The 26,646-nt window shown below is 41.0% G+C and overlaps 1 protein-coding gene across 1 annotated transcript in view; it reads left to right on the forward strand.

Annotated features, from left to right (window-relative positions):
- ttll12 (tubulin tyrosine ligase-like family, member 12) overlaps positions 1–26,646 on the forward strand; it is a 35,666-nt gene that overhangs the window by 3,987 nt on the left and 5,033 nt on the right. The window contains exons 4-10 of the mRNA XM_048607834.1: positions 195–328; positions 1,048–1,124; positions 3,906–4,022; positions 6,322–6,516; positions 9,971–10,082; positions 12,421–12,575; positions 21,347–21,428. Coding sequence (XP_048463791.1) covers positions 195–328; positions 1,048–1,124; positions 3,906–4,022; positions 6,322–6,516; positions 9,971–10,082; positions 12,421–12,575; positions 21,347–21,428 — 872 coding nt within the window. The remainder of the gene's footprint in view (positions 1–194; positions 329–1,047; positions 1,125–3,905; positions 4,023–6,321; positions 6,517–9,970; positions 10,083–12,420; positions 12,576–21,346; positions 21,429–26,646) is intronic.

Below are 26,646 nucleotides of genomic sequence, written 5' to 3' on the forward strand. Positions count from 1 at the left end.
GCCTGCTGTGTTCATCCAGCTCTACACCTTTGTTGTCTTGTATATGTTGTCCTTACTTGGTGGATGAGTATTTACATCGTGATGTTCTTTTAAAAAGGCATGACAAACATGTTGGAAATAAGATGTACATGGAATGGGTTGTATGTATCCTGGGTTGTGCCACATTTGAATTCTTCTCTGAACATTTCTTGTAGAAGAGGTAACATGGGATCATGCCCATGGCGAACAAAATCCACTCCTCAGAAAATGTAGGCTGTTGCCTTGGGAGCCAGCAGATTTGAGGGACGTTAACGCAAGTATCTGTGAACCTCCGGAGGCATATTACAAAGTAAGCACTTGGATTAGTATGACTGTTTGATCAATCAGTAAATCGAGAAATAATTCCTATTGGTATTTTGCATTTTGGCAAACTGAATGTAGCGTGGTTCTAACGCTGCATTTAATCTTTTACAGATCAACCTCTCCAGGTTTTGCTGTACTATTTAGCTATTAGCATAAACATTATTGAATGTGATGGAAATCTTTGCCTAATATTTCCTCTCATTTCTCCTGAAAGTATTGGCTTCTTGCAGGGTAATGTTTGACCAGGTCTTCATTTCACTTTCGTACCTTGTCTACCGAGCCAATCCATGAGCTCTAAGAGTGATGTTTGAAGCTTATTTATTCACTCACTGGCTTGAAAAATCTGTGACGTAGAGGTGCCGGTGTTGGGCTGAGGTGGACAAAGTCAAGAAGTCACACGACACCAGGTTATAATCCAACAGGTTTTGAAATCACACGCTTTCGGAGCGCTTCACCTGATGAAGGAGCAGTGCCCAGAGAGTTTGTGATTTCACATAAACCTGTTGGACTATAACCTGGTGTCGTGTGACTTCTTGACTTTGAAAAATCTAACCATCCCAATTACTGTAGATTCAACCTACTTCTGCTGAAGTGTAACACAAGTGTAGCAGTTAGTTCTTTGTAAACTCTCTTTGAATATATTGTCAGCGGCATTCACTGTTTATATTTTTCAAAGCATAACATGGTGCACTTCCTGAATTTCAGACTGTTTTCGCGAACAATAAAGAAGTTTTGCCACTTCCAACAGAGCCATCAGTTTTTGAGAAAGATAAAATTTTCAAGTATGTATAAATATTTTCGTAATTCTAAATTCTGTTGCAAATTGGTAATAACAGTGTGATTCTGTAAGTAACTTAGAGATATCCTTATGTTTTTTTTTTAACAACAGCCAGTGCCTCCCTTTTGGGGTCTTGGAAACTCCTCTGTATTAATCCCCCCAGATAACAAGACTCATTTATTCAACATCCTTGACAGTTTTGAGTTCACCTAGCTCCAGCTCTTAATTGGAAACAGTTGCTAGTTGTAAGACCCTTATTTATCTCTTGTCTGAGCTTTTCCAGAATTGTAACAACCATTTTTAGTTTCCTAGCACTCCAGTTTCAGAAACCACTTAAAAGATCACTTCATGGTCACTTTTCTTGAAAACACTCTCTTTACCCCCATGTGCAATTGACACTATCCTTCATAAATGAGGACAGGGTTCCCTGCAAAGCGGCTGATATTTGCAAGGAATCCCCTTCCCCTTCACCAACCAGACTCTTAGAGTGTTGGTACAGGAGTAGGCCATTTGGCCCTATGAGCCTGTTCTGTCATTCAGTGATGAACATGTCTGTTTATCCAACTCAGTACCCTGTTCCTGTTTTCTCTCCATACTGTTTGATTCCTCTAGCACGAAAAACGATACATATCTCCTCAAAAGCCTTCAATCTTGCAGCCTCAACCACTTTCTTTGGCAGAGAATTCATTTGTCTCTGGGTGAAGAGAAAAACCTCTAGTAATAATGTTATCTGCCTGCCTTGGCTTAAATTACTCACTTATTAAATATGTATAAATGTGTCCCAGTAATTGTAGTGACATGCTTACTGTCGTTCTTTAACTATTTGATTTTTCATCAGACCATGGTATTGAGGGTTATGGAGCCAAAGCAGGTAGATGGAGATCCACCTGATCTCGCTGAATTGGTGAAGCAGGCTCATGTTGAATGATCTAGAGTCATACAGCACAGAGACGGACCCTTTGGTCCAACCAGTCCATGCAGACCATAATCCCAAACTGAACTAGTTCCACCTGCCTGTGCTTGGCCCATATCCCTCCAAACATAGAACAGTGCAGCACAGTACAGGGCCTTCGGCCCATGATGTTGTGCCGACCTGTTATCCTACTCTAAGATCAAACTAGCCTTCATACCCTTCATTTTACTATCATCCATGTGCCTATCCAAGAATTGCTTAAATGTCCCTATTGTATCTGACTCCACTACCACTGCCGGCAGTGCATTCCACACACCCACCACTCTCTGTGTAAAGAACCTACCTCTGACATCTCCCCTATACCTTCCTCCAATCACCTTAAAATTATGCCCCCTCATAATAGTCATTTCTGCCCTGGGAAAATGTCTCTGGCTATCCACTCTATCTGTGCCTCTCATCATCTTGTACACCTCTATCAAGTCACCTCTCATCCTTCTTCACTCCAATAAGAAAGCCCTATCTCCCTCAACCTTTCCTCATAAGACCTGCCCTCTGTTCCAGGCAGCATCCTGGTAAATCTCCTCTGCACCCTCTCTAAAGCTTTCACATCTTTCCTATAATGAGGTGACCAGAACTGAATATTCCAAGTGTGGTCTCACCAGGGTTTTATAGAGCTGCAGCATAACTTCGTGGCTCTTAAACTCAATTCCCCTGGCAATGAAAGCCAACACACCATACAACCCTATCAACTTGGGTGGCAACTTTGAGGGATCTATGGACATGGACCCCAAGATCCCTCTGTTCCTCCACATTGCTAAGAATCTTGTCATTAACCCTGTATTCTGCATTCAAATTCAACCTTCCAAAATGAATCACTTCACACTTTTCCGGGTTGAATTCCATCTGCCACTTCTTTGCCCAGCTCTGCATCCTGTTGATGTCCCATTGCAACCTACAACAGCCCTCCACACTGTCCACAACTCCACCAACCTTCGTGTCATTGGCAAACTTACTAACCCACTGTTCCACTTCCTCATCCAAGTCATTTATAAAGATCACAAACAGCAGAGGTCCCAGAACAGATCCCTGCGGAACACCACTGGTCACCGAGCTCCAGGCTGAATACTTTCCATCTACTACCCTCTGTCTTCTATTGGACAGCGAATTCTGTATCCAGACAGCCAAGTTTCCCTGAATCCCATGGCTCCTTATTTTCTGAAATTTTTTGAATTGAAATTTCAAACATTCCTTATTCTTGTATGTATCCAAATGTGTTCCAAACGTTGTAATTGTATCCACATCTACCACTTCCTCTGAAAGTTCATTCCACACATGAGCCACTCTCTATGTAAAAAATGTTGCCCCTCGTGTCTTTTTTTAAATCTTTCTTCTCTCACCTTAAAAATATGCCCTCTAGTCTTGAAGTCCCTCACCCTAGGGAAAAGACACCTGCCATTTACCTTATCTGTACTCCCCATGATTTTATAAACCTCTATGAGATCATTCTAGTGGAAAAAGTCCCAGCCGATCCAGTCTCTCCCCATAACTCAAACCCTCCATTCCTGGCAACAGCCTGGTAAATCTCTTCTGAACCCTTTCCAGCCTAATAATAATATCCTTCCTATAACCTGTATTCCAAAGGATATGATTGTGGGATTGTTGGTTTGCAGGTAACAATCAGGTCTGATATATATCAAGTATATTAGGCCCTATACTTTTTATTTAATCTTAGTTTCAAATTTATTAACCCTATCAAACATATATATATGGAAACTAATTCTCTTATAGTTCTAGTTTGAAACACTTCATTCAGATTCGCTGATCATGTTTGGTTTGTATATTTATAACGTCTCTTCCACTTTCTTTGCACAGGGTGTACGCAGAATTAAAGCAAGTGTTGGACAATTTAAATTCCCCACGCTTTGTGTTCACAGAAAATGAAAATGAGGCAGATGTTCTTTACTTGTACCGCCACTTCAAAGACTACAGGTCAGTGTCTCATTCAAACGGAGGAGCATTTTCAACTCATTCTCCAGGAAAAGCTAATGTGTTACCAATTTGATTTTAATTGTGTGCAGAGATTTGCAGAATGAACTAAGAAGACTAGTGCATTGGATTGTCTGACATCTATATTGCTGATCTTGGCTTAAAGTTTGAATCCACCTCCGGTTGATAGAGTGCAAGGCTCCATTCGCACCCTGTACTCTTTCGTGAGCTTTTGCAGAACGACAGGGGAAAATGAAGTTAACTATCTCTGGTACTCACCTTCACCTTTCTTGGAAGGGAGAATTCCTCCATATACTGTTAGACCAATCTCGTGTCATATGTTCCTGAGGGTTGGGATTGAGGGGAGGCAGGGAAAGAATCTCTTTAAGAAATATGTAGTTCTTGTATCCACATTATAAGAAGGATGTGATAGCACTGGAGAGGGCGCAGAAGAGATTTACTTGGATGTTCCCTGGCCTAGAGAGTTCTAGTTATGAAGCGAGATGGGACAGACTGTGGTTGTTTTCCTTGGAGCAGAGGCGACTGAAGGAGGGACATGATTGATGTATAAAATTAAGGAGGCATGGATAGTGTGGACAGGAAGGAACATTTCCCCATCGTGGCAGGATCAGTAACTAAAGGACACAGCTTTAAGGTTAGGGGCAGAAGATTTAGAGGAGATGTAAGAAAACTTCTTTTCACCCAGAGGCTAGTGGGAATCTGGATCTTACTGCCTGTGAATGTAGTAAAGACAGAAACCCCCATTACACTTAAGTAGTATTTACATGTGGACTTGTGACACCAAAGCTTAAGAGGCGATGGGCCAAGTGCTGGAAAATGGGATTTAAATAGTTATATAGTTTTTTTTTGACTGGTGCAGACGTGATGGGCCAGAGGGCCTTTTCTATGCTGTACGCTTCAATGACTGTAAGATTTGAGATGTCAGTGTCCTGCTTAGGAGCAGCAGGTAACCTTTTATTTTCCCATCTGTAAGTTGTAAGCTGTACCTCTTTGCTTTGGTTGATTTGACAAGTAAGAAAAGTAGAAGACAGTGCAAGGAGGGAAAGGTTGGGAAGGAACCTGGGAGTAAGCTTCTAAGAAGAAAATTGAAGATTAGATTGCACATCTTTCTGAGCATGTGTGTTCTAGCTTTTGCTGGAGATTGTCTAAGCAGTGCTGAAGTTGGAAGAGAGAGTCTTTAGCAAGTGGAAAATGATCCTGTCATTGATTATAAATACGTGCAAAGTTCTAAAGGATAGTATTTGATGATGTTGAGCGGCTTGCTTAAAGCTCCCATGTGAATCTATTTAGCCTGCTCATCCCTGGACATTATGGGTAATTTAGCATGGCCAATCCACCTAAACTGCACATCTTTGGACTGTGGGAGGAAACCAGCACACACTTGGGGGAGAATGTGCAAACTCCACAGACAGTTGCCTGACAGTGGAATCGAACCTGGGTCTCCGGTGCTGTGAGGCAGCGGTGCTAATCACTGAGCCACTGTACCACCCTTGATTTCTTGATATCTAACAGAGTGAATAAAATGGTCTGAAGACTGGCATTTGTGGAATATTTGCACTCTCATTGGTATGTTGCACTCTTCCCATGGAAAGAAATCAACTCCGGTTTGTGAAGTCTGATCACCAACCCCTGGTGGGAATGTGCTGGTGTGAGTACCAAGTCAGGACAGGATTGTGTTTCAGTGTGATGTCCCCCTTCAGACAGCCTGACAAAACTAACCATTAGGCCATCACTTGGATGAGCTAGGCGAAAGCAAAATGCTGTCAGTTAAGCAGGAAAGTTGATGTTTTGGGTCGGGGCCCTTTGTCAGAAATGCCCTTTTCTGAAGAAGAGTCCTGATCCGAGATGTCGACTTTCCTGCTCCTCTGATGCTGCCTGACCTGCTGTGTTCGTCCAGCTCCACACTGTGTTATCTCTGACTCCAGCACCTGCAGTTCTTACTATCTCTGATGCTGTCACTTAAACTGCTTTCCAAAAATACAAAGATACAAGAAGAGATGGAGAGGAAAAAAGACTCTTTTACTGATAATTTAACCATAACACAAGCCTCACTGCAAAGGAGAAATATTAATGTGATGCCAATTAATTGAAAAATGATTATGTTTTTTAAAACTACAAATGTTTGGTTTATTTTTCTTCGATGTTTATGACCTCTGCGTTCTGGGATTATGTCCAAGCTCAGGTACCAGACCTAGAAATGGAACACTTCTTGATGAGGTAGATGACTTGTTGCTTGTCTCCCAAATCATCTCTTTTACACATTTGTATTAAATATTTGTAGGACTTTGAGTGAGCAGAGGCCCCACGTTATAGTGAATCAGTTTCCTTGTGAAAACCTGGTGACAGTGAAGGATTGCTTGGCTGCTGTGTCGAGGCGCACTGGAGGAGTGAATGGCCCAAAGTGGCTACCCCTTACCTATAACCTTTGCACAGAGTTACCTCAGTTTATTAGCTGCTATCAACAACGCAAAGACAGGTAAGCAATGCTCAAAACTTTGTTTTATGACATTTACAATACTGGCAAGAATGTGGCTGAATCACAGTTTACAGCTGTTACCTGAGACTTAGACTCCTCCTTGAATTCACAGTTAAATTGTGACTAATAGAGAAAAACAACTTACTGTCAATTAAAACGTTTATACTTTTTCAGTAAGTTTCTAGTTTTGTTCACTTAGCCTCTGTTAAATCCTAGAGGATATGACTTATCACAATCAAGTATGATCCTGTTGTCATTCTGATAGCTTGGCCATATGTTTATATTTAGACATTTGTGAAGGTTGACTTTTACATTTTATGTGATCTCTAAAAGCAGGAAAAATGCTGAAAGTTTCAAATTTGACATACGCTGTATCTGATGGATTTCACATTTCTTCCTTTCCTAACCCAGGATCATTGCAGCTGGTTGTTGCAAGTCTATGGGTTGCTACATTGAGATCCATTAACCTCATAAGTGTGTCACATTAAATCTAGGACTGCCTTTTGTGTATGACCAAATGCTTTGGTATGCATTTATTGATTAATGTGTTAGAAGAGTGAATGCAAACTATTAGATGCTTTTATGGTTCCAGCTGATGTTCCGACTATACAAGTTGGATCCCAGAATGAAATCAAGCCTGACAGATCATATTTTCTTTCAACTTGAATATGGTGGTCTTTCATTGAAACATAAGCATACCAGGCTGCAGATTTGGTTTTAACAATAAAACAGGAATGTATTACACAAGATACATTTTTAAAAGTAAACAAAGCAAACTAAGGCTTTTGGGTTCAGTCATCAGTGTATAATAAAAAGATTTCAAAACGCACAGCGAAACAAAAAATCCCATCTATTCCCAACACCATTGCCTTACAGTGAACTAAAACCCAGCAAGATACTCCTTCCCTGCTAGTCTGGAGTTAGATTTAACTGTTTTATAGCATTTCCTGTGCTATGAGCTATGAAGTCTTTCTTTGAGTATTCACACAGCTGAGAGCTTAGATTTTCTCAGTTTTTAACAATCCACAGAGTTCTAACCAAATACTCTTGGTCTGGAAGGTTCACTAATTACACACTTTCACAGGTAACTTATTTCCTTCATTGTTCTGAACAATCTCCTTTTTGAGGAGGGACAATACTTGTATCTGCCTTTAAGTCTCTTTCACGCTGAACCCAAAAGCCTTTGAACTGAATATTTTAAAATAGCTTATTCTAGATTCTGTTAAAGTTTAATGTTTTTTCTGTCTCATTGTAAACCTCCACAGTATCAATAAACTTCTGTTAACATTCCGGGAAGCTTACAGCCACATGCTGTCTGGCACATACTCGTTTAAAATAATGGTTTCAGAAACATTGATCTAATTCTTCTGTAAACACCTTCACAAAAATAAGCCAACACCCATATGCCACCAGTTTGAAATCCAACCTCTTAATAATGTCTTTCATCATGTGCGCTATGAGTAGCCTTTACCTGGCAGCTCCACTGGGACAGAATGGAACGAAACACACAGACCCATTTTTACCACTGATCCATGCCCGTATAAATGATATTGGTATTTCAGTGACGGTTGTTCTCATTGCCCTGTGCTAGAGAAGAAAAACACTAATTTGGGTATTGGCTCCTATGCAACAGACTGTGATTTGCGCTGAAAAGTATGCATGTGTGTGGACAATTGACCAGAACAAGATCCAGGTCAGTTATGATTCTGCCTCTTCCCTCCGTCCTGCTACACACACACGCACACCCTGCTGTCTAGCATTGCCCCGCCACATAGCGGACACATCCTACCCACATCTCTTAATCGATGTATAGTGATTGTCAAAGTGCCTGCAGGATATTTAAACTCAGGATACAGGACTCAGTGTTATAAAAGGAGGTGTCATTTCTGCAGTGATTTTCTGTGCTTCTGGATTTATGGGTTCCAACATACATTTGTAATAGGAGGCCCCGGTCCAGAAATAGTTTCCAACCTTGAATATAAAATGTGGGCCGAATTTTTTCTCAAGCATTCACACGATCACAGATTTCCTTTTGAACAATGGATTGTAAGATATCGATGCTCACCATGCATCTGACAGGCTCGTTTTTCAGTTGCCTGTGGGGGAAGACACTACTCATTGTGTCAAGTGATGATGCTGAATATATTCAATAATGAATGAATATGTTCAAGAACAAGATAAAGAAGGCATTAAGGGATATGGGGAGAAAGTAGGGATAAGATATTGAGATAGAGAATCAGACATGATCATATTGAATAGGAGAGTAGGTTCAAAGACCGAATGGCCTGAACCACCATCTTGTTTCTGTGTTAAGTATCTAAAGATGCTCAACAGCTCTAAAATGAATCAAGCTGCAGTTGACTGATCAGCATAAGTGTTCCTACAAGGGAGAACACCATCGGCTTGCTCGAAGATGCATCTTAGCATTACAAAGTGTGCCGTATACATTTAAAACATTCCTGTAACATTTCAGCACTGACCGTAATTAGATCATGTGTCCTTGCTTTCATTTCTGCATTTAAATGGATATGTATAAATAAACCACACACCTGCTCCTTGTTCCTATTTCCTTCTCCTTCTGGTCCCACTTTATTCTGGTTATTTTTTTCAACTTTCCGTTTGCCTCCTTCAGTACCCTTTTAATCAACAGTAGTAATTTATCAAAATAGCAATGTCCCAATCCATCTAACATTGCACATGTCAGGAAAACTAAACTCATTAATATAACCACTTATACACTTAGAGTTGTGTCCATGCTCTAATCAATCTGTTAGTTCTAAATTGTTTCTGCAAATCCAATGAGGAAAAGCAAAATCTGTAATCTCATGCATTAACCCCTTCAGATCATAAGGGATTTGGACAATTATAATAATATGAAGACTGCTGCTTAGCTGAGAGCATGAATAACATTTTGGAGTAGCGTATTACTTGTCTGATGCGCCTTGATGAAGATCACTTGTATCTTAAACACTACCACAGAGTTATAGTTGTTGATATTGCAGTTTGCGTGTTTGTTTTTATTCATTCACGGGTTGAGGGCATCACTGGTTAGGCCAGTATTTATTGACCTTCTCTAATTGCCCAGATGGCAGTTAAGAGTCAACCACATTGCTGTGGAGTCACACGTAGGCCAGACCGGATGAGGACAACAGTTTCCTTCCCTTAAGGACATTAGTGAACCAGAAGTTTTTTTTCCGACAATCAATAATGGATTCATGGTCACTTATTAGGCTCTTAATTCCACATTTCTATTGAATTCAAATTCCATAATTTGACATGGCGGGATTCAAACCTGGATACCCAGAACATTGCCTGGATCTCAGGATTAACAGTGCAGCTATAATACCACTAGATCCTCATCTCCCCAGTACCTGTATGTGAAGTTGCTGCTACATTTTGCTCAGTCAGTGTATTGGACAAATGTTTGTTCCATTTCCCACATTTTGTTTCATAGGGGAGAGGACAACCACTGGATTTGCAAGCCTTGGAATCTTGCTCGAGGTCTAGACACACACATTACTAACAACCTCAACTACATCATTCGTCAAAGAGAGGGTACACCAAAGGTATGCTCCGTTATAGAACTGTGAAGTTATTTACACAACACGAGCCTGCTGAAAGGTCTAGATTAAGTTAGGTGATGCTCTAATAAACACACCAAGACATCTTTTTGTTTCTGTGCTATTTAAAAGAGGGTAGTGATAGGAGTGTTCTGGTGGTCTCTTTGTTGCCTGGGCGGAAGATGGAAAAGGTCAACATAGTACCTGCTGCTTCCTCATTATCTAATTCGGATGAGCTGGGTTTTCCTCAAGCTAACTGTTGGAAAGACCAAGGACAAGATTTCAGCCACTGTTACAACCTCCGTTCCTAATCGTGGACTCTATCCCTCTCCCAGGTCAAAGGTTATTACAGATAATAAAAGTTCACAGTGTAGGGGATAACACATTGGAATGCCAAGAATTTTGGCCGGCTGGGAGAAAACAGAGTATGCCCAAATACATTTTTTGCTGGCAGCATGTAACAACGCCAGGGACCTGGGTTTGATGCCAGCCTCGGGCGACTGTCTGTGTGGAGTTTGCACATTCTCCCTGTGTCTGCGTGGGTTTCCTCTGGGTGCTCTGGTTTCCTCCCACAGTCCAAAGATGTGCAGGTTAGGTGGATTGGCCATGGGAAATGCAAGGTTACGGGGATAGGGTAGGGTGTTGGTCAGGGTTGGATGCTCTTTGTGGGAGCGTTCAGTGTGGACTCGATGGGTCGAATGGCCCGCTTCCACACTGTAGGGATTCTATGATTCTGTTAAACATGTGGGGTCCCCCAGATGTCTTTGCTAGGGCCTCAGCTTTTCACAATTTGCATCAATTACTTAGATGAGGAGAGTGAAGGCACAGTAACTAAATTCACAGCACAGAAAGATACGCAGGAGAGTAAGTGGTGAAGATGACATAAAGAGTTTGCAAATGGATATAAATAGGTTGAGTGAGACAGCAGAAATCTGGCAGATGGAGTATAATGTGGGAACTGACGTTGTTTACTTCTGCAGGAAGAATAAAAAAGCAGCATATAACTTAAAGAACTGTAGAATGCTGAGGTACAGAGGAATCTAAGTGTTTGTCAGTGCATAAGTCATATAAAGTTAGGCAGATAGAGCACGTCATCACTTAGCTAATGGAATGCTATCCTTTTATTATGAGAAGAATTAAAATCAGCACATTATACTTAAGGCAAGCAGGCCATTGGTGAGACCACATCTCAAACACATTATGATTTTGGTTGCCTTATTTAAGGAAAATGTATTGGACCCAGTGCAGAAAAGGTCTGATTAGATTGATTCCTGGGATGAGAGGGCAAACTTACAACGAGAGGTTGGACAGACTGGAGTTATTTTCACTGGAGTTGAGAAAAGTGAGGGGTGACTGGATTGAGGTGTGCAAGATCTTAAATAGTCCTGAGAAGGTGGATTTGGAAAAGATGTTTCCTCTTGTGAGCGAGTCCAGGACTAAGAACACTGCTTTAAAATGAGGGCTCCCTTTAAGACAGCTGTGAAGAAATTTTATTTTCTCTAAGGGTTATGCAGTTTTGGAAATCTCTGCCTCAGAAGCTGTGGAGGTGGGACATTGATTATTTTCAAAGCAGGCAGAGGTAGATTCTTGTTAAACAGGGTAATCAAAGGTTAGAGGGGGTAGATGGGAATGTACAAGCAGTTTCCCAGGTTATGAATGGGTTCCTTTTCTGAGAATATTCATAAGTCGACTTGTAAACGGGTTGGAGCACAAGACAGGAGAATATAAAAATCCGTTTATAAGTACGACCAAGCATTCGCATGTTGGTTCCTTAAAATTAATGGTACTATGCGACCTTGTTCATAAGTATGAGCATCTGTAACTTGGGCATTCAAAAGTCGTGGACCCCTGTAGAATTTAAAACACAAACAGATTGACCGTGATATTGTGGAAGGGCCGAGCAGGCTCAAGGAGTTGAATGGCTTACTCATGCTCCTATTTTGCAAGTAGGTTCATATGTTCCCTCTCCTTCAAGTCTATCTCTTGACCAAGTTTTTGTCATCTGTCCCAATATTCCTATGTGTGCCCAGTGTCAATTTTGTTTGAAGCATCTTAGGATGTCTCATGTCGTTAAAATGAGTATCTAAAAGCAAGTTGATGTTGGATCACCAACTACTGATTTGTCCTGGATAGTGCCTTTGTGATGTGCTTCATGGTTCTCAGTTCAACAGTCAGTACTTGAACTCACTTGATTCGTGTGTACTTTCTGGCCACTTCGAAAGATCCTGAAATGTGTGTGTCTCAGAGTGAGGTAACCACTTTTGAGATGAGAGAAGACAGTTGAGGGAGAAGGAACCTGTTTTTGGTAGTTTTCCAATAATGACACATTATTCATTGTTCACAGGTGGTATGCAAGTACATTGAGAATCCAGTGCTGTTTGATAGAGAAGATGTAGAAGGATTGGTTAAATTTGACATTCGATACATTGTCCTACTTCGTTCAGTCCAGCCATTGCAGCTGTATGCGTACAATGTATTCTGGCTTCGCTTTTCCAACAGGTATGAAAAGATGAAATTACCTGTTCAATTTTAAAATTGAGGCAGTTTTTTTTCCTATTTGTTTGTTGACTGTGGACGTTCTTAGTAATGCCAACATGTTTTGCCCTTGAGAAAGATTTTGGTGTTTTTCTTTTCTTGAACCTCTGCATTATATATGGTATGGGTCCACTTACTGTGCTGTTAGGGAGGGAGTTGCAGGAGTCCAATCAAATACAGTGAAGAAGCAGGGATATATTCACCAGTGGCTAAAAAGTGGCAAATAACACTCATCCCGCACAAATGCCAAGCAATACCCATCTCCAATAAGAGACAATCTAACCACCACCCCTTAACGTTCAATGGTGTTGCCATTACTGAATCCCCCACTATCAGCATCCGGGGGGTTACCATTGGCCAGGAGCTCAATTGGACTGGCCACATAAACACAGTGGCTACAAGAGCAGGTCAGAGGCTAGGAGTACAGTGGTGAGAAACTCGCTTCCTGACTCCTGAAAGCCTGCGTACAAGGCACAAGTCAGAAGTATGATGGAATACTTCCCACTTGCCTGGATGAGTACAACTCCAACAAGACCCAAGAAGCTTGACACCATCCAGGACAAAGCATCATGTTTGACTGGCACCACATCCACAGGCATCCACCCCCTCCATCACCAACGTTCAGTAGCAGCAGTGCAGACTGTCTACAAGATGCACTGCAGAATTCACCAAACATCCTTAAACAGCATCTTCCAAACCCACGACTACTTCCATCTAGAAGGACAAGGTCAGTAGATACATGGGATACCATCAGTTGCAAGTTCCTCTCCAGGCCACTCACCATCTTGACTTGGGAATGTATTGCCATTCCTTCGCTGTTACTGGCTCTGAATCCTGTCATTGTGGGTCTACCTACAGCATACGGACTGCAGCAATTCAAGAAGTCAGCTTGCTACCAACCTCTCAAGGGCAACCAGGGACAGGCAATAAATGCTGGTTAGCCAGCGACACCTACATGCCATGACTGAATCAAAAACGTTTCTAAGACAGGATTGTATGTGGTTTGGAGAGGTGTATGCAATTGATGGTGTTCCTGTGTAGTTGCTGCCTGCATCCTTCCAGGTGGTGGAGATCATGGGTTGGGGATATGCTGTCAAAGGAGCCATGGGTGTTACTGCATTGCATTTTGCTGCTACTGTGTCAGTAGTGTGGAGACAGTGAATGTTTGAGGTATTGGATAAGGCGCCAATCCAGTGGGCTGCTGTGTCCTTTATAATGTTGAGCTGCGTGCTGGTTGCTGGAGCTGCCCTCATCTGAGAGATTAGAGAGTATTCCATCTACAGATGAGCATGGTGGATGGGATTTAGAGAATCAGATGATGAACTATTTGCGGCAGAATTCCAGCCTGTTCCCTATCAGGATACAAAATCATTGTCTTCATCTAGCTCATTAAAATAAATTTCTGGTCAATGGTATTTCCCAGGATGTTGATAGTGGTGGGTTCAGCATTGCTAATGTTGTTGAGAATCCAGTGGAGATAGTAACTTTTTATCACATTGAATACGGTTGATGTCTGGCACTTTTGTAGCAAGAATGTTACTTACCACTTATCAACCTGAAGTGGAAAGTTGTCCAAGCCTGCAACCAAGGACTGCTTCAATATCTGAGGAGTTTTAAATGGAGTTGAATACTGTGCAGTCATCAGCAAGCATTCCACTTCTGACTTATAATGTATGGAAGCTCATTGATGAAATAGTTGAAGACTGGTGGGCCCAGGACACCACGCTGTGGAAATCCTGCTGTGACATTTGGGACTGAGATGAACAGTTTCCAACAACCGCAACCTTTGTTTTCAGTGTTTTCAGTGTGACTCCAATCTGTAAAAAGCATTAACTTGATTCCCATTCACTTCCATTTTACTTGGGCTCCTTGACGCCACACTCACTCAAGGCCACCTCACCTCTGGAGTTCAGCTTTTGTCCATCTTTGGACTAAGGCTGTCGTAGATTTGGAACCGAGTGGCCCTGGTGGAACCCAAACTGCGAATCGGGATACAGGCTGTTGCTGACTAAATGCAACTAAGTTGCAGTGTTGATAACACTGTCCATCACTTTTCTGATGGTGGAGAGGAGACCGATGGGGCACTAGGACAGAAACATACCTTTCAGATAGGGTTGTAGCTGTTCTGTACCTGCACTGTACTGAATGATCCATGTTTAGAGCGGCCATGAAAACTCATTTATTTCAATTATTTTCCTACTCACAACTGCAATTTTTTTTGAAAAATGAAAATATGAATTCACTATTTATTTAATCTTAGCTTCTTAATGGCACGTTGTTTTCCTCCAAACTGAATAGGACATTAAGGACAAAATATAATTGTACTTAAATTGTATTCCAGTGATGTTTTTACTTGAATGTGTAATGATGCGTTAGTAACATATGTGACTTATTTGTAATATTCCAGCCTTAATCACTCAGCCTGATGGGAATTAATGGGATGTAATTGGAAGCCCTGTCTTTTGGATGTGATTGTCATAGCATTCCTTTTACATCTACTTCACAGACATTAAGATTAATATCAAAACACTTGGGGCAATTTTGCTGTCAGTAATTGATCTACACTTTGAATTGGCACACATATGTTGATAGACACTTTTGAGGAAGGGAGTGTGAATGGCAGGAAAGAATGAAGAAAGGGAAGGATAATATGTAGCACTAATGTATGAAGGATATGAGCAAAAGGAACAAATATATAATTACTGTCACTTTACAAGGTCAGCTGGTCAAAACCGCAAATGGTGATTTTAACCTGATCAATCCCATTTATGATAGAATCCCTACAGTGTGGAAACAGGCCATTCAGCCCTTGCCGATCCTTCAAAGGGCATCCCACCCAGACCCAAACCCTACCCTATTGCTGTAATCCTGCATTCCCATGGCTAATCCACCTAGCCTGCACATTTTTGGACTGAGAAGAAACCGGAACACCTGGAGGAAACCCACGCAGACACGGGGAGAACGTGCAAACTCCAAATAGACAGTTGCCCGAGGGTGGAATTGATCCTGGGTCCCTGGTGCCGTGCAGCAGCAGTGCTAACTACTGAGCCACAGTGCTGCCCATTTACAATTGAAATTTTCTGGATCGACGTACTGCCTTTATAAAATATTAAACTGTCTGCTTGGTTGCACTGATAGCAGTTTGTGCTTTATTTACATAACCCTATTCTCCTGCGAGGTATCCTGTTTTAAGCTGTGTAAGTATTTCTGCTCAAATATAATTTACCGCATGCATAGCTGCTTGGAATCCACCTTGATTTTGTTGGACCATCTAGTAGCGTTGTGCCATTTAGATGCGTAATGTGTGCACTATTCAGTTTTCAGAGTCACATTGCTACTAAGTAAACATAAGGTTAATATTTGGTCAGTTTTGCTGCTATAATTTGGTAAGTGGCTGAGGTCACATAATAGTCAGTGAAAAGACCTTTCATGCCCTGGTTTTAGTTTTTGTTTTAGAGCTAGAAATTCCTTTATACTTCTGTTTGAAGTAGACCATAAATTTGTGTGTGATACTTAAATTGTGATATTTAGCTCTATATTAATCATTTTTATATGACTGTATTTCCTAAGGCCTGATTAATAATATTTTTAAAAATGGTTTGCGTTTGTAGCCCAATCATACTGTGGAAACTCTGCATTATTCTGATGATACAGTTTTAATGTGTACTCCATTAAGGCTGCAATTTTTAATGGATCAATCACTCATTGAATTGATATAAAGGTCAAATAAAAATTGCAGACTTTCTGGTTGTGGAGCATTGTGTTGTTGGAGAGTTTGTGCCTTTCAGTTTAATATCTTTATACTTTTCCCTATCTTGGCTCGCAAATCTGGATATGTCTGTGTCAAAGTATGAAAATGTATAAAATGTTAATAGAAAAATGATTTATTATGCTATTATGCATCAAATGTAAGCATCTAATGCTACTTTGTCATATAATTGCTGCTCCTGTCATTCCTCTTCTGATCTTTTTCTCTTTCTGCCTTTCCTTTGCTGCTGTTTTGTTTTATTTGGGCAGGAGATGGTGACACCTTGATGGGAAAGGGCACCTTCACAGGTGAAAAGAGCACAGAGGATCCAACCAGCCTAAAAATCACAAAGACAATAAGACAGGGCAAGAACAGTAGTGGAAGTTGAATGGATGCTGTTAATATGCATATGGAAGCTGACACCCCTCTTTTTATCATCCCTCTTCTTTCATTCCTCTTTGCTCTTCCTGCAAGTTCTATACCAGAACTTGAGCAAAGAAAAGTCAATGCTATCACTCCAGTGTGGTTCTGAGGTAGCGCTGCATATTCTGAAGCATCGTTTTGAGAAATAGATGTTGAAGTGAAGCCCCATCTGTCATCTCAATTGGATGAACTGTTCCCACAGCTGGGATTTAAAGATAAGCAGAGGATTTATCCTGTTGATTTGATTTGATTTCTTGTTGTCTCACACCAAGATACAGTGAAAAGTGTTGTTTTGCATGCTGTAGAGGCAGATTGTACCTTACAAAGTACATCGGGATAGCAGAACAGAGTGCAGAATACTTTGCTATAGTCGCAGAGAAGGTGCACAGAGAGAGAGCTCAACGTTAACATTTGAGAGGTCTGTTGAAAAGTCTGGTAACAGCAGGGAAGAGGCTGGTCTTGAATTTGTTTGTAGGTTTATTCAAACTTTCTATATCTTCTGCGCGATGGAAGAGTGTGGAAGAGAGTATAACCGGGGTGGGAGGTGTCTTTGATTATGTTGGTTGCTTTCCTGATGCAGCGGGAAGTGTAGATGAAGTCAGTGGATGGGAGGCTCGTTTGTGTGACGGAGTGGGCTGTGTTCATGACTCTCTGTAGTTTCTTGCGGTCTTGGGAGGAGCAGTTGCCATACTGTGGTGCGTCCAGACAGGATGCTTTCTATGGTGCATCTGTAAACATTGTTAAGAGTCTTTGTAGGTATGCTGAATTTCCTTAGCCTCCTGAGTGAGTAGATGTGTTGTTGTGTTTTCTTGACTGTTGTGTCGACCTGAGTGGACAGATTATTTGTGATCGTCACTCCCAGGAAGTGACCGTCTCCACCTAAGCACCATTGATGCAGAAAGGGGCATGCCCTCGGCTCTGCTTCATTAAGTCAATGACCAGCTCCTTCATTTTGCTGACATTGATGGAGAGATGGTTGTCTTTACACCATGCTGCTAAGGACTCAATCTCTTTCCTGTACTCCATCTCGTTGTTTGAGATCTGACCTACAATGGTGGTTGTCATCAGCAAACTTGTAAATGGATTTGGGGTGGAATTGAGCCTCGCGGTCATGGGCGTATAAGGAGTACAGTAGGGGGCTGAGTACACAGACTTGCAGAGCACTGGTGTTGAGGATTGTCGTAGAGGAGATGTTGTCACCTATGACAGAGTTCATAGAGCCATACAGCATGGACACAGACCCTTTGGTCCAATTCGTCCATGCAGACCAGATATCCTAAATTAATCTAGTCCCATTAGCCAGCATTTGACCCGTAGCCGTCTAAACTCTTCCTATTCATATACACATCCAGATGCCTTTTAAATGCTGTAAATGTATCAGATTCCACCACGTCCTCTGGCAGCTCATTCCATACACACACCACCCTCTGTGTGAAAAGGTTGCCCCTTGTGTCCCTTTTATATCTTTCCCCACTCACCTTAAACCTATGCCCTCATTCTTACTGATTGCGGTCTATGGGTCAGGAAATCGAGGATCTAGTTACAGAGGGGGCACTGAAATTTAGGTCTTGGAGTTTGGAGATGAGTTTGTTTGGAATTATGTTGTTTGGATAATGGTTATCCCTTATAAACCTCTCAAGAACAGATTATCTGGTAATGGTCATATTTCTGTTTCTGTGAGTTTGTTGTGTGTAAATTGTCAGCCGTGTTTCCTACATTGAAACAGCGGCTATGCTTCAGTACTTAGTTGTTGTAAAATGGCTTGAGCTATCTGTTAGTAGAGAAAAGCTCCGCCTCCCCCTCTCTCCCTTTTTATTTCAGAACCCCCTTCCCCTCCCCCATTTCTGAAGAAGGGTCTAGGTCCGAAACGTCGGTTTTCCTGCTCCTCTGATGCTGCTTGGCCTGCTGTGTTCATCCAGCTCTATACCTTGTTATCTCGACTAGTTCACTTCAACAGTTTGTGCTCACGTCCTCTTGGCCCCTCTGCATCCACTGTCTTTTAAGAATTATCTTTTATTTTATATTGTCCTTTCTTGTTCTTCCTCTAGAAAGATATCACTTCATTCTTCTCCGCATTGAATTTCACCAATTGGTGTGTTTTTTTAAAAAAAAAACCTCACTTCCCTTTCATTCTTTCTTCAATTAATTTAAGTCAATGCTTGACTCTTCTTCCAATGGGAACAGTTTCTCCCTCCAAATGATGTCCTAGAACTTGTAAGTCTAAGATATAGATGAAGAAAAGCTATGGTCCTAATACTGACATTCTGGAGAACCAATTATATTCCTCCTTCCAGTTCCAAATGCTGTTTCCTGTCACTCATCCAATGTTGTATCTGTGCTATCACTGTTCCTTGTATTTCATGGGCTTTAATTTTGTTAATAAGCTCATTATCTGACACTTTATCAAACGTGGTTTACCAGTCTATTTACATTGTCAACCGCATTATCCTCAAATACGCTGTAACTTTATCAAACACGTCATTCAGATTCGTTAAACACAAAGTCAACAATATTTATATTGCACCTTTTCAGTAATAGAATGTCCCAAGGCACTTCACAAGTGTGTTGAAAAGAAAAGCATGACCCCAGGCTATACAAAGAGCTATTCAGCTGGATGACCAGAATCTTGGACAAAAAAGGTACGATCAAAGGAATGTCCCAAAGGAGGAAGGCGAGGCAGAGAGCAGTAGAAAGGCTATTCCGAGGCTTTGGGGCCAAGACAGTTTCAGACAGTTACCAATGGGGGAGCTATTAAAATTGGGAATGTACAAACCATCCGAATCATAGGAGCACAAGTAAGTTGCAGAGGTGTGGAGTTGGAGGCAAGGGCCAAATGAGGGGCAAGGCCACTTAAAAAATCCATGCCGACTTTCCTTAGGTAACCCGCATTTGTCCAAGTGACTGCTCGTTTTGTCCTGGATTCTGGTTTCAAACAGTTTTCCCATCGGTGTGGTTAAACTGTCTGACTTGTAGTTGGCTTTTCCTTGCATCTTTTTTTGAACAATGGTGTAACATTTGGCAGTCCTGTCATGTTCTGCTGTTCTGAAGACAATTGGAAGACGATGGCAATTGCCTGTTATGACTGTGAATGCAGTTTCTGCACCACATGAATGGAAGGAAATGGATGAAGGCCATTGGCTCAGATTTTTATGCAGCAAGCAAAAACGTATTTGCATTTATGTACTTTTTAGGATCTCCTTAAATATTCTAACAACAAAAAGATGACTTTTGGAGCACTTTGTAATCTTTCCTTGTTACAATAATGGGATCAGCAGATGGTATCTCAATAAGACAGGTTTTCTAAACAATAATCTTTCATTGTTTCAATTAAGTTTAACCTGATCACATCTGTATGATGGCTAACATTTCCCTTAGAGAAGCAAGAACACTCGAGGTGTGAGAAGGGGTGAAAATATGATGCTAGAAAACAAGAGGCAGCAGGACACCATTAAGGTAATGCAGCCAATTTTAATAGGCCTGAGGTATGAACCAAGCGCAAGTTTGAGTGAGAGACAAATTTTATTACCTATTAACCTGAGAAAACATAATACAGCACAACATCAAACACAGGTAGTAAATTTAAATGAGTTATACGGACAGGGAGAAAAGAACTACAAAGTTTAAATGTCCTTCGAATTTATTTCAAGTGTGAGAGTGAAGCTTGAGTCCACAAATGTTTAGCTGTTGCCTTGTTTCCTCAGCAGTAGTGAAACGTGTAGAATTTCCAACATCTTGGTTAAATGGTTGTTTTCCCACGTTGCTATTTCACTTGGTACTGACTTCAGGAGAAGACAAAGCACAAGGTGAAACAGACATCCGACTTCTTGAAATATTCTTTCTGCTTTGCTGCTGCAAGGTGAAATAGAGTCCATTTGTATATTCCTGAGTCCACCTTCATTGTCCTTATCAGTTGAACGTTTGCGGGCATATTTTCATCCAATAGTCTGCACGTTAATTTAAGCAGGAGATGCTAATTTCTAATACTATCTTGTTTGTATGGTTTAATTGCCTTTGGATGAAAGGGCAATTTCAATGCAGCTACTTTAGCACATATGTCAATCTGTAGTCAGGTGGTCATAGCATTTAGGGAGTATTTATCTTTTTTTTTGTAATTGCTTCAGTCTCCATGAAGGGCTTTGGTATTAATATTAAATGATGGAAACTGCTTATCGATAGTCCATGCTTACCTTTGTCACAACAGGATTTTCTTTACTTAACGTGCAACTAATACACCAAAGTAATGTCTAGCGTATGTTGATTTTTGTTTTATTGCTTATAGTCAAAGCTCAAAATGTGAAATCTAGTCCTCCAATTCTTTCTGACGTTTGCTGGGAAATTCATATCTCTTCACAAACAATTAGTTTTCACAAGGACTGCAACAATGGTCAGTGTTATGGTGTAAATGTAATGGAATAGTTTATTTTGACATACATGTCCATAGATAACAGCAACAGACCTTACAGGTTGCACTTCATTCACTGCTTGCAGCACAGTTAAGTAACCAAAAGCCTTATGAATTTTGTGAGATATTTTAAGTATGAACAATCTTTTGTTACTTTTATAGGCCTTTCTCACTGCATCATTTCGATGATTATCAAAAGCACTTTACTGTGATGAACTATGTTGATGAAACTCAACTTAAGCAGGCAAGTAAAGTCCTTTTTGAGTTTGATTATAAATACTAGTTTTGATAATAAATACTAGCTTTGATAATTTAATGAATTTCTGTGTTTCTCCCGCACTTTCTTGCCACTGTTCTCTGGTATCCTTCTCATTTCAATCCTTCCCTTCTGGGTTGAGAAGAGTGGGATCTACAAGGGAGTATGTTCCAGGGAGCTAGGCTGAGCTTGGGAAGGAAGTCTGAGTAACATTGCAGGAAACTTAAGAATTGCTTGTTAATCAGCTGTTTTTCCGGATGGCATTTCAATTCCAGTAATTTTGAAAAAATGTAAATTTCTAAACAAAGGCAGCGAAAGTAAGAAATTCTAGGCATAGGAGAGGGAGCTGATGGTAAGGGCAAAGAATATCTGCTTTTAGCTATAAACTGGGAGTTAGTGCAAAGTACAGGGGTGATTTTAAAGTTACTTCAAAGGTTAAGGTCTGGCAGGATAGCTCAGCCAAGCAGAATGCTGTCTTGTGGCATATGGGGAGTTGTGGAAACTTACCATGACCAGGGTGAGTCGCTATGCATTAACTGTCAATAGTTGCACAAGACAGGGCTCTGAATTTCAGAGTTCAGGCAGTGACATCTGTCTGGTAGAGCACTATGTGGATAGCATGTTTGAAGAGCTAATCACACTACAAGTTAGGAACAAGCACAGGCAGATAGAGATGTGTGACAGCCAGGCACTCCAAGATAGACCACTGCATACTTGCCAGAAGTCCATAAGATGATAAGGTAGAGGCGCAGAATTTGCTTAATTGGTCCGTGGTGTCTCCTCCGCCATTCAATCATGGCTGACATGTTTCTCAACCTCATTCTCCTGCCTTCTCCCTGTAACCCTTGATCCCCTTACTAATCAAGAACCTGTCTATCTCTGTCTTAAATACACTCAACGACTTGGTCTCCACAGCCTTCTGCAGCATTGAGTTCCACAGATTAACAGCCCTCTGGCTGAAGAAATTCCTCCCCATCTCAGTTCTAAAGGGTCATCCCTTCACTCCGAAGCTGTGCCCTCAGGTCCTAGTCTTTCCTACTAGCGGAAACATCATCTTCACCTCCACTCTATCCAGGCCTCTCTGTATTCTGCAAGTTTCAGTGAGACCCCTCTCTCAACCTTCTAAAGTCTTGCGTAGTAACTGACAGTTCTGGATCTCGATGAGGGCAATCAATCTTTGGTGGAAGGTAGCAAGAGCAAAAGCCCATGACACTACAACACTATGGGTGGCCTAATTGCATAGCTGGGGCAAAGAGTGGAAGGTCAGTACTGATGAGGGATTCTTCGGTTAGGGAAACAGACTGATGTTTCTGTGGCCAATATGACTCCTGGATGGTTTGTCTCCCTGGTGCTACGGTCAGGGACCTCACAGCTTGCTGGGCATTCTTATGGGGGAGGGTAAACAGCCAGAATTTGAGGTCCACAGTGATAGTAATGATATGGGTAGGAAGGGAGATTTGGTTCTGAAATTGGAATTTAAGGAGCTAGGTAGAAATTAGCAAGCAGCTCCCCTAAAATAGTAATCCGTGGATTACCCCCAGTGTGAGTGATTACAGAATTAGGATGATAGGAGAGATGAATGAATGGCTTTAAAGTTGGTGCATGAGGGAGGCCTTTAGATTCTTCGGATGCTGGGACTGGGTCTGAGAGTGATGACTGCTGTACAGAACAGATGAATTCCACCTGAATGGAGCTGGGACTACATTTCTTGCAGGGTGTTTTGCGAGTGCTGTTAGGGAGGATAAACTAACTCAGCAGAAATGTGGGAATCTGGAGGGAATATTAGAAAGTAATACAGAAGAGCACAAAATGCTGCGGGAGGTGGATAATAATATAAAAAATAGGAAGTTAATAGGGGGAGTTACAGTAAGGACAAAGTAACAAAACCAAAATCTGGGTTTCACTGCACTACACGTGAATACAGAGTGTACAGTTCATAACATCGGAGAGTTAACAGGCACAGACTGTGTGATTTTCATGTTGTGATGACAAATACCACGTTGATGCATGCCAGGGTATTTCCATGTGAAGATTAATTTTATCCCAAGTAATTATTTCTATAAGATTCCCCACCACTGAAGTTAAATTGACTACTCTGTAATTGCTGGGACATTATACACAACCTTTTTATTTGGAATGCAGGTGTAATGCTTAGTTCTCCAAACTGCCAGCACCTACCCCCGAATCCATAGGGGTATTAAATGTTCATGGTTACGAGGTGTTCAGAAAAGATAGAAAAGGAATAAAAGGAGAAGTGGTGATGTTTTTGATTAAAGAGATTACTGCAGTACTTTGACAAAGAGGATGCTTCAGAGGGTTCAAGGTTAGAATCAGCTTGGCTAGAAATAAGCAATGGAACGGGTACAAATACATATCTCAGTGTAATCTATCGACCATCTAGTAAAGAGGAACAAATCTGCAAGGAAATTACAGAGAGGTGTAAATATCGTAGAGTAGCTGTAATGAGGGGGCTTTAATTAGATGACAGAGGGGGAAATGCAGTCACTAGAAAACTTCCAAATTGACCAGGAGAACATATTGAAGAAGCTGTCAGTACTTAAAATTGCTAAGGAATGGGACTGGGTGAAATGTATCTGAGGATATTAAAGGAAATGAGTGTGGAAGCTGTGAAGGTGCTGGCCATGATCCTTCAATCTCCTATGAATTCGGGGGTTGGTGCTGGCAGTTTGGAGAACTAAGCATTACACCTGCATTCCAAATAAAAAGGTTGTGTATAATGTCCCAGCAATTACAGAGTAGTCAATTTAACTTCAGTGGTGGGGAATCTTATAGAAATAATTACTTGGGATAAAATTAATATTCACATGGAAAAATATGGGTTGATTTGAAAGGGTCAGCATGGATGTGCTAAGGGAAAGTCATGTCTCACTAACGCACGGACTTTTTTTTGCATGGTAAGAGAGGATTGAAGAGGGGAAGGCTACAGTGTGGTGTACATGGACTTCCAAAAGGTTTTCAATATAGGGCCACATAACAGATCTATGAGGAAAGTTGGAGGTCGAAAGGGAGAATAGTGTCATGGATACAGAATTGTCTGGGGGAAGGAAACAAAGTAATGATTAATGGCTATTTTTTAGGCTGAAGGAAGGTTTGTCATGGACTTTCCTAGGGGCCAATATTCAGATCCTTGATTCACTTGATTTATGTTAATGATCTAGATCTTGGTGTGAATGTGACAGTTGCAAAGTCTGCAGACAGCACAAAACTTGAGAGAACTGTAAACTATGGAGTGGTCAGTGTAGATTTTCAAAAGGACATTGATAAGTTGGTGGAGTGGGCGGATAGGTGGCAGATGAAATTCAGTGTGGAGAAGTGGGAGGTGATGCTGTTTGGTAGAAAAGCTATGGAGAGACAGTAGAAAATAAAGGGTGCTTTTCTCATGGGTGTGCAGGAGCAGAGAGACCTGGGTGTATGCTTATGCAAATTATTAAAGGTAGCAGCAGAAGTAGAGAGAGCTGTAAACTAAAAACAAAAATCAGTATTCCAGGCTTCATTAATTGGGGCATAGATTACTAGAGCAGGGCAATTATGATGAACTGGTTAGACCTCAACCACTGTATTGTGTGCAGTTCTGAGTGTCACACTAAAGGAAAAAATGTGCATGTGTCAGAGAGAGTACAGAAGAGTTTTGAGAGTGGTTCCAGTGAAGAGACCCTTTCGAAGATGGGAGAAGTTGGGACTTGGAGGAAAGAAGGCTGAGAGAACATTTAATATAATTTTTCGAAATCATGAGGGGTGTGGATAGAGTAGACAGGGAGAAGTTGCTCCTGCTAATCAAACAGTCTGGAACATGAGCGCATAGTTTTGCAAAAGAAACAAATGCAAAGTGAGAAAAATGTTTTTTTTTAAGGTCTGGAATGCACTGTGTGGAAGTGTGGCGGAGCCAGGTTCAGTTGAGGCAATCAAAAGGGTATTGGATCATTATGTAAATACAGTGAGGAAGCTATGTGACATTTATAAAGTGCATTTATTCCCATCGATGCTCTAATACACATTCTGTGCAGCAGGAACTGCTAGATGGCAATGCTGAGTAGAAAACACAATGCTTTTTGCTGAGCCATCACAGCCTTCTTTCTGAAACTTTTCATTTAGCTGAGAGAAGAATTTACAAATCAACAATCGTGCTTTATTCTTTGCATCTGTACAATCCAAGCAAACTCCTTTCTGTTGTTAGTACTTCTTGTTCATCAAATACTTTCCTGTAGCAACATCATATCTGTATCAACATGGACAATCATTGCTTCATAAACTCTTACCTCTGCTTATGCAAAATATCTTTAGCCTGCACTGTATCATTTAATTTTCCTAAAGCAACAAAAATAAGTCCAGTTTTTGATTTGATTTATCATTCACGCCTCCAGTTCTCTGTTCACTCACAAAGATACACACATGTGCCCAACTGTTAAACTGCATCCCTTCAACAGTGATATGTACGTTTTCCTGATGCTTCCAAAGTCACTTGATTGCTGCTGTTATTATGCTAATACATACTTGAAAGGTTCTCCTTACTGCATACACTGTGTCAGTCAGTCTCTGCAAATCTGTTGGGGTTCAATGTCATCAGCAAATCTGAGACTTTTAAAAATCTTGCTACATGCGCCACGCCGCTAATATCATTTTGTGGTGCAAGGTTAATTACTATTTCCAATAATAAATAAATAAGGAAACAACTCTTGGCTCACTACATTAATATTTCAGCAACAAACTGAAAAGGGAAAGTGTCCCTGCTGTTTGCTACAAAAAATGAAAAAGAAAATCACCTTTATTCAAGTGACATCTCTACCAGTAGTATTCTGTCCATGACTTCTCGTGGAAGGTTCTGGAAAAGCTCTGAATTAGTGACCTGAGTATTCCAGCCAAACTGGACAGTGAGTCTCCATTTTATAACCCTCCTTACCAATCCTTCACAGAATTATGAGGGCACTTAACATATTTGTGCCTCGCTGCAGGCTTGTTTCCCCCCTGCTTCCAAATGGCTTTAAATCCCCAGGAAGGAACGCCTTGTTTGTATGTAAGACTTTGTTTCAATCAGCTGGATGCACTATGCCTTAATTAGCTTAAAAGCTTGTGGTTTAACATACTGTGAAAGCTGTGCTTTTTCCATCATTCAGTTCAATACCTGAACTCCATATTGAATGGTTAACTTTAGAGATAGAACCCTATTTGCATACATTTAGGCAGTTTA

Source organism: Rhincodon typus, chromosome 18, assembly GCF_021869965.1.
Source record: "Rhincodon typus isolate 14 chromosome 18, sRhiTyp1.1, whole genome shotgun sequence".
NCBI lineage: Eukaryota > Metazoa > Chordata > Chondrichthyes > Orectolobiformes > Rhincodontidae > Rhincodon > Rhincodon typus.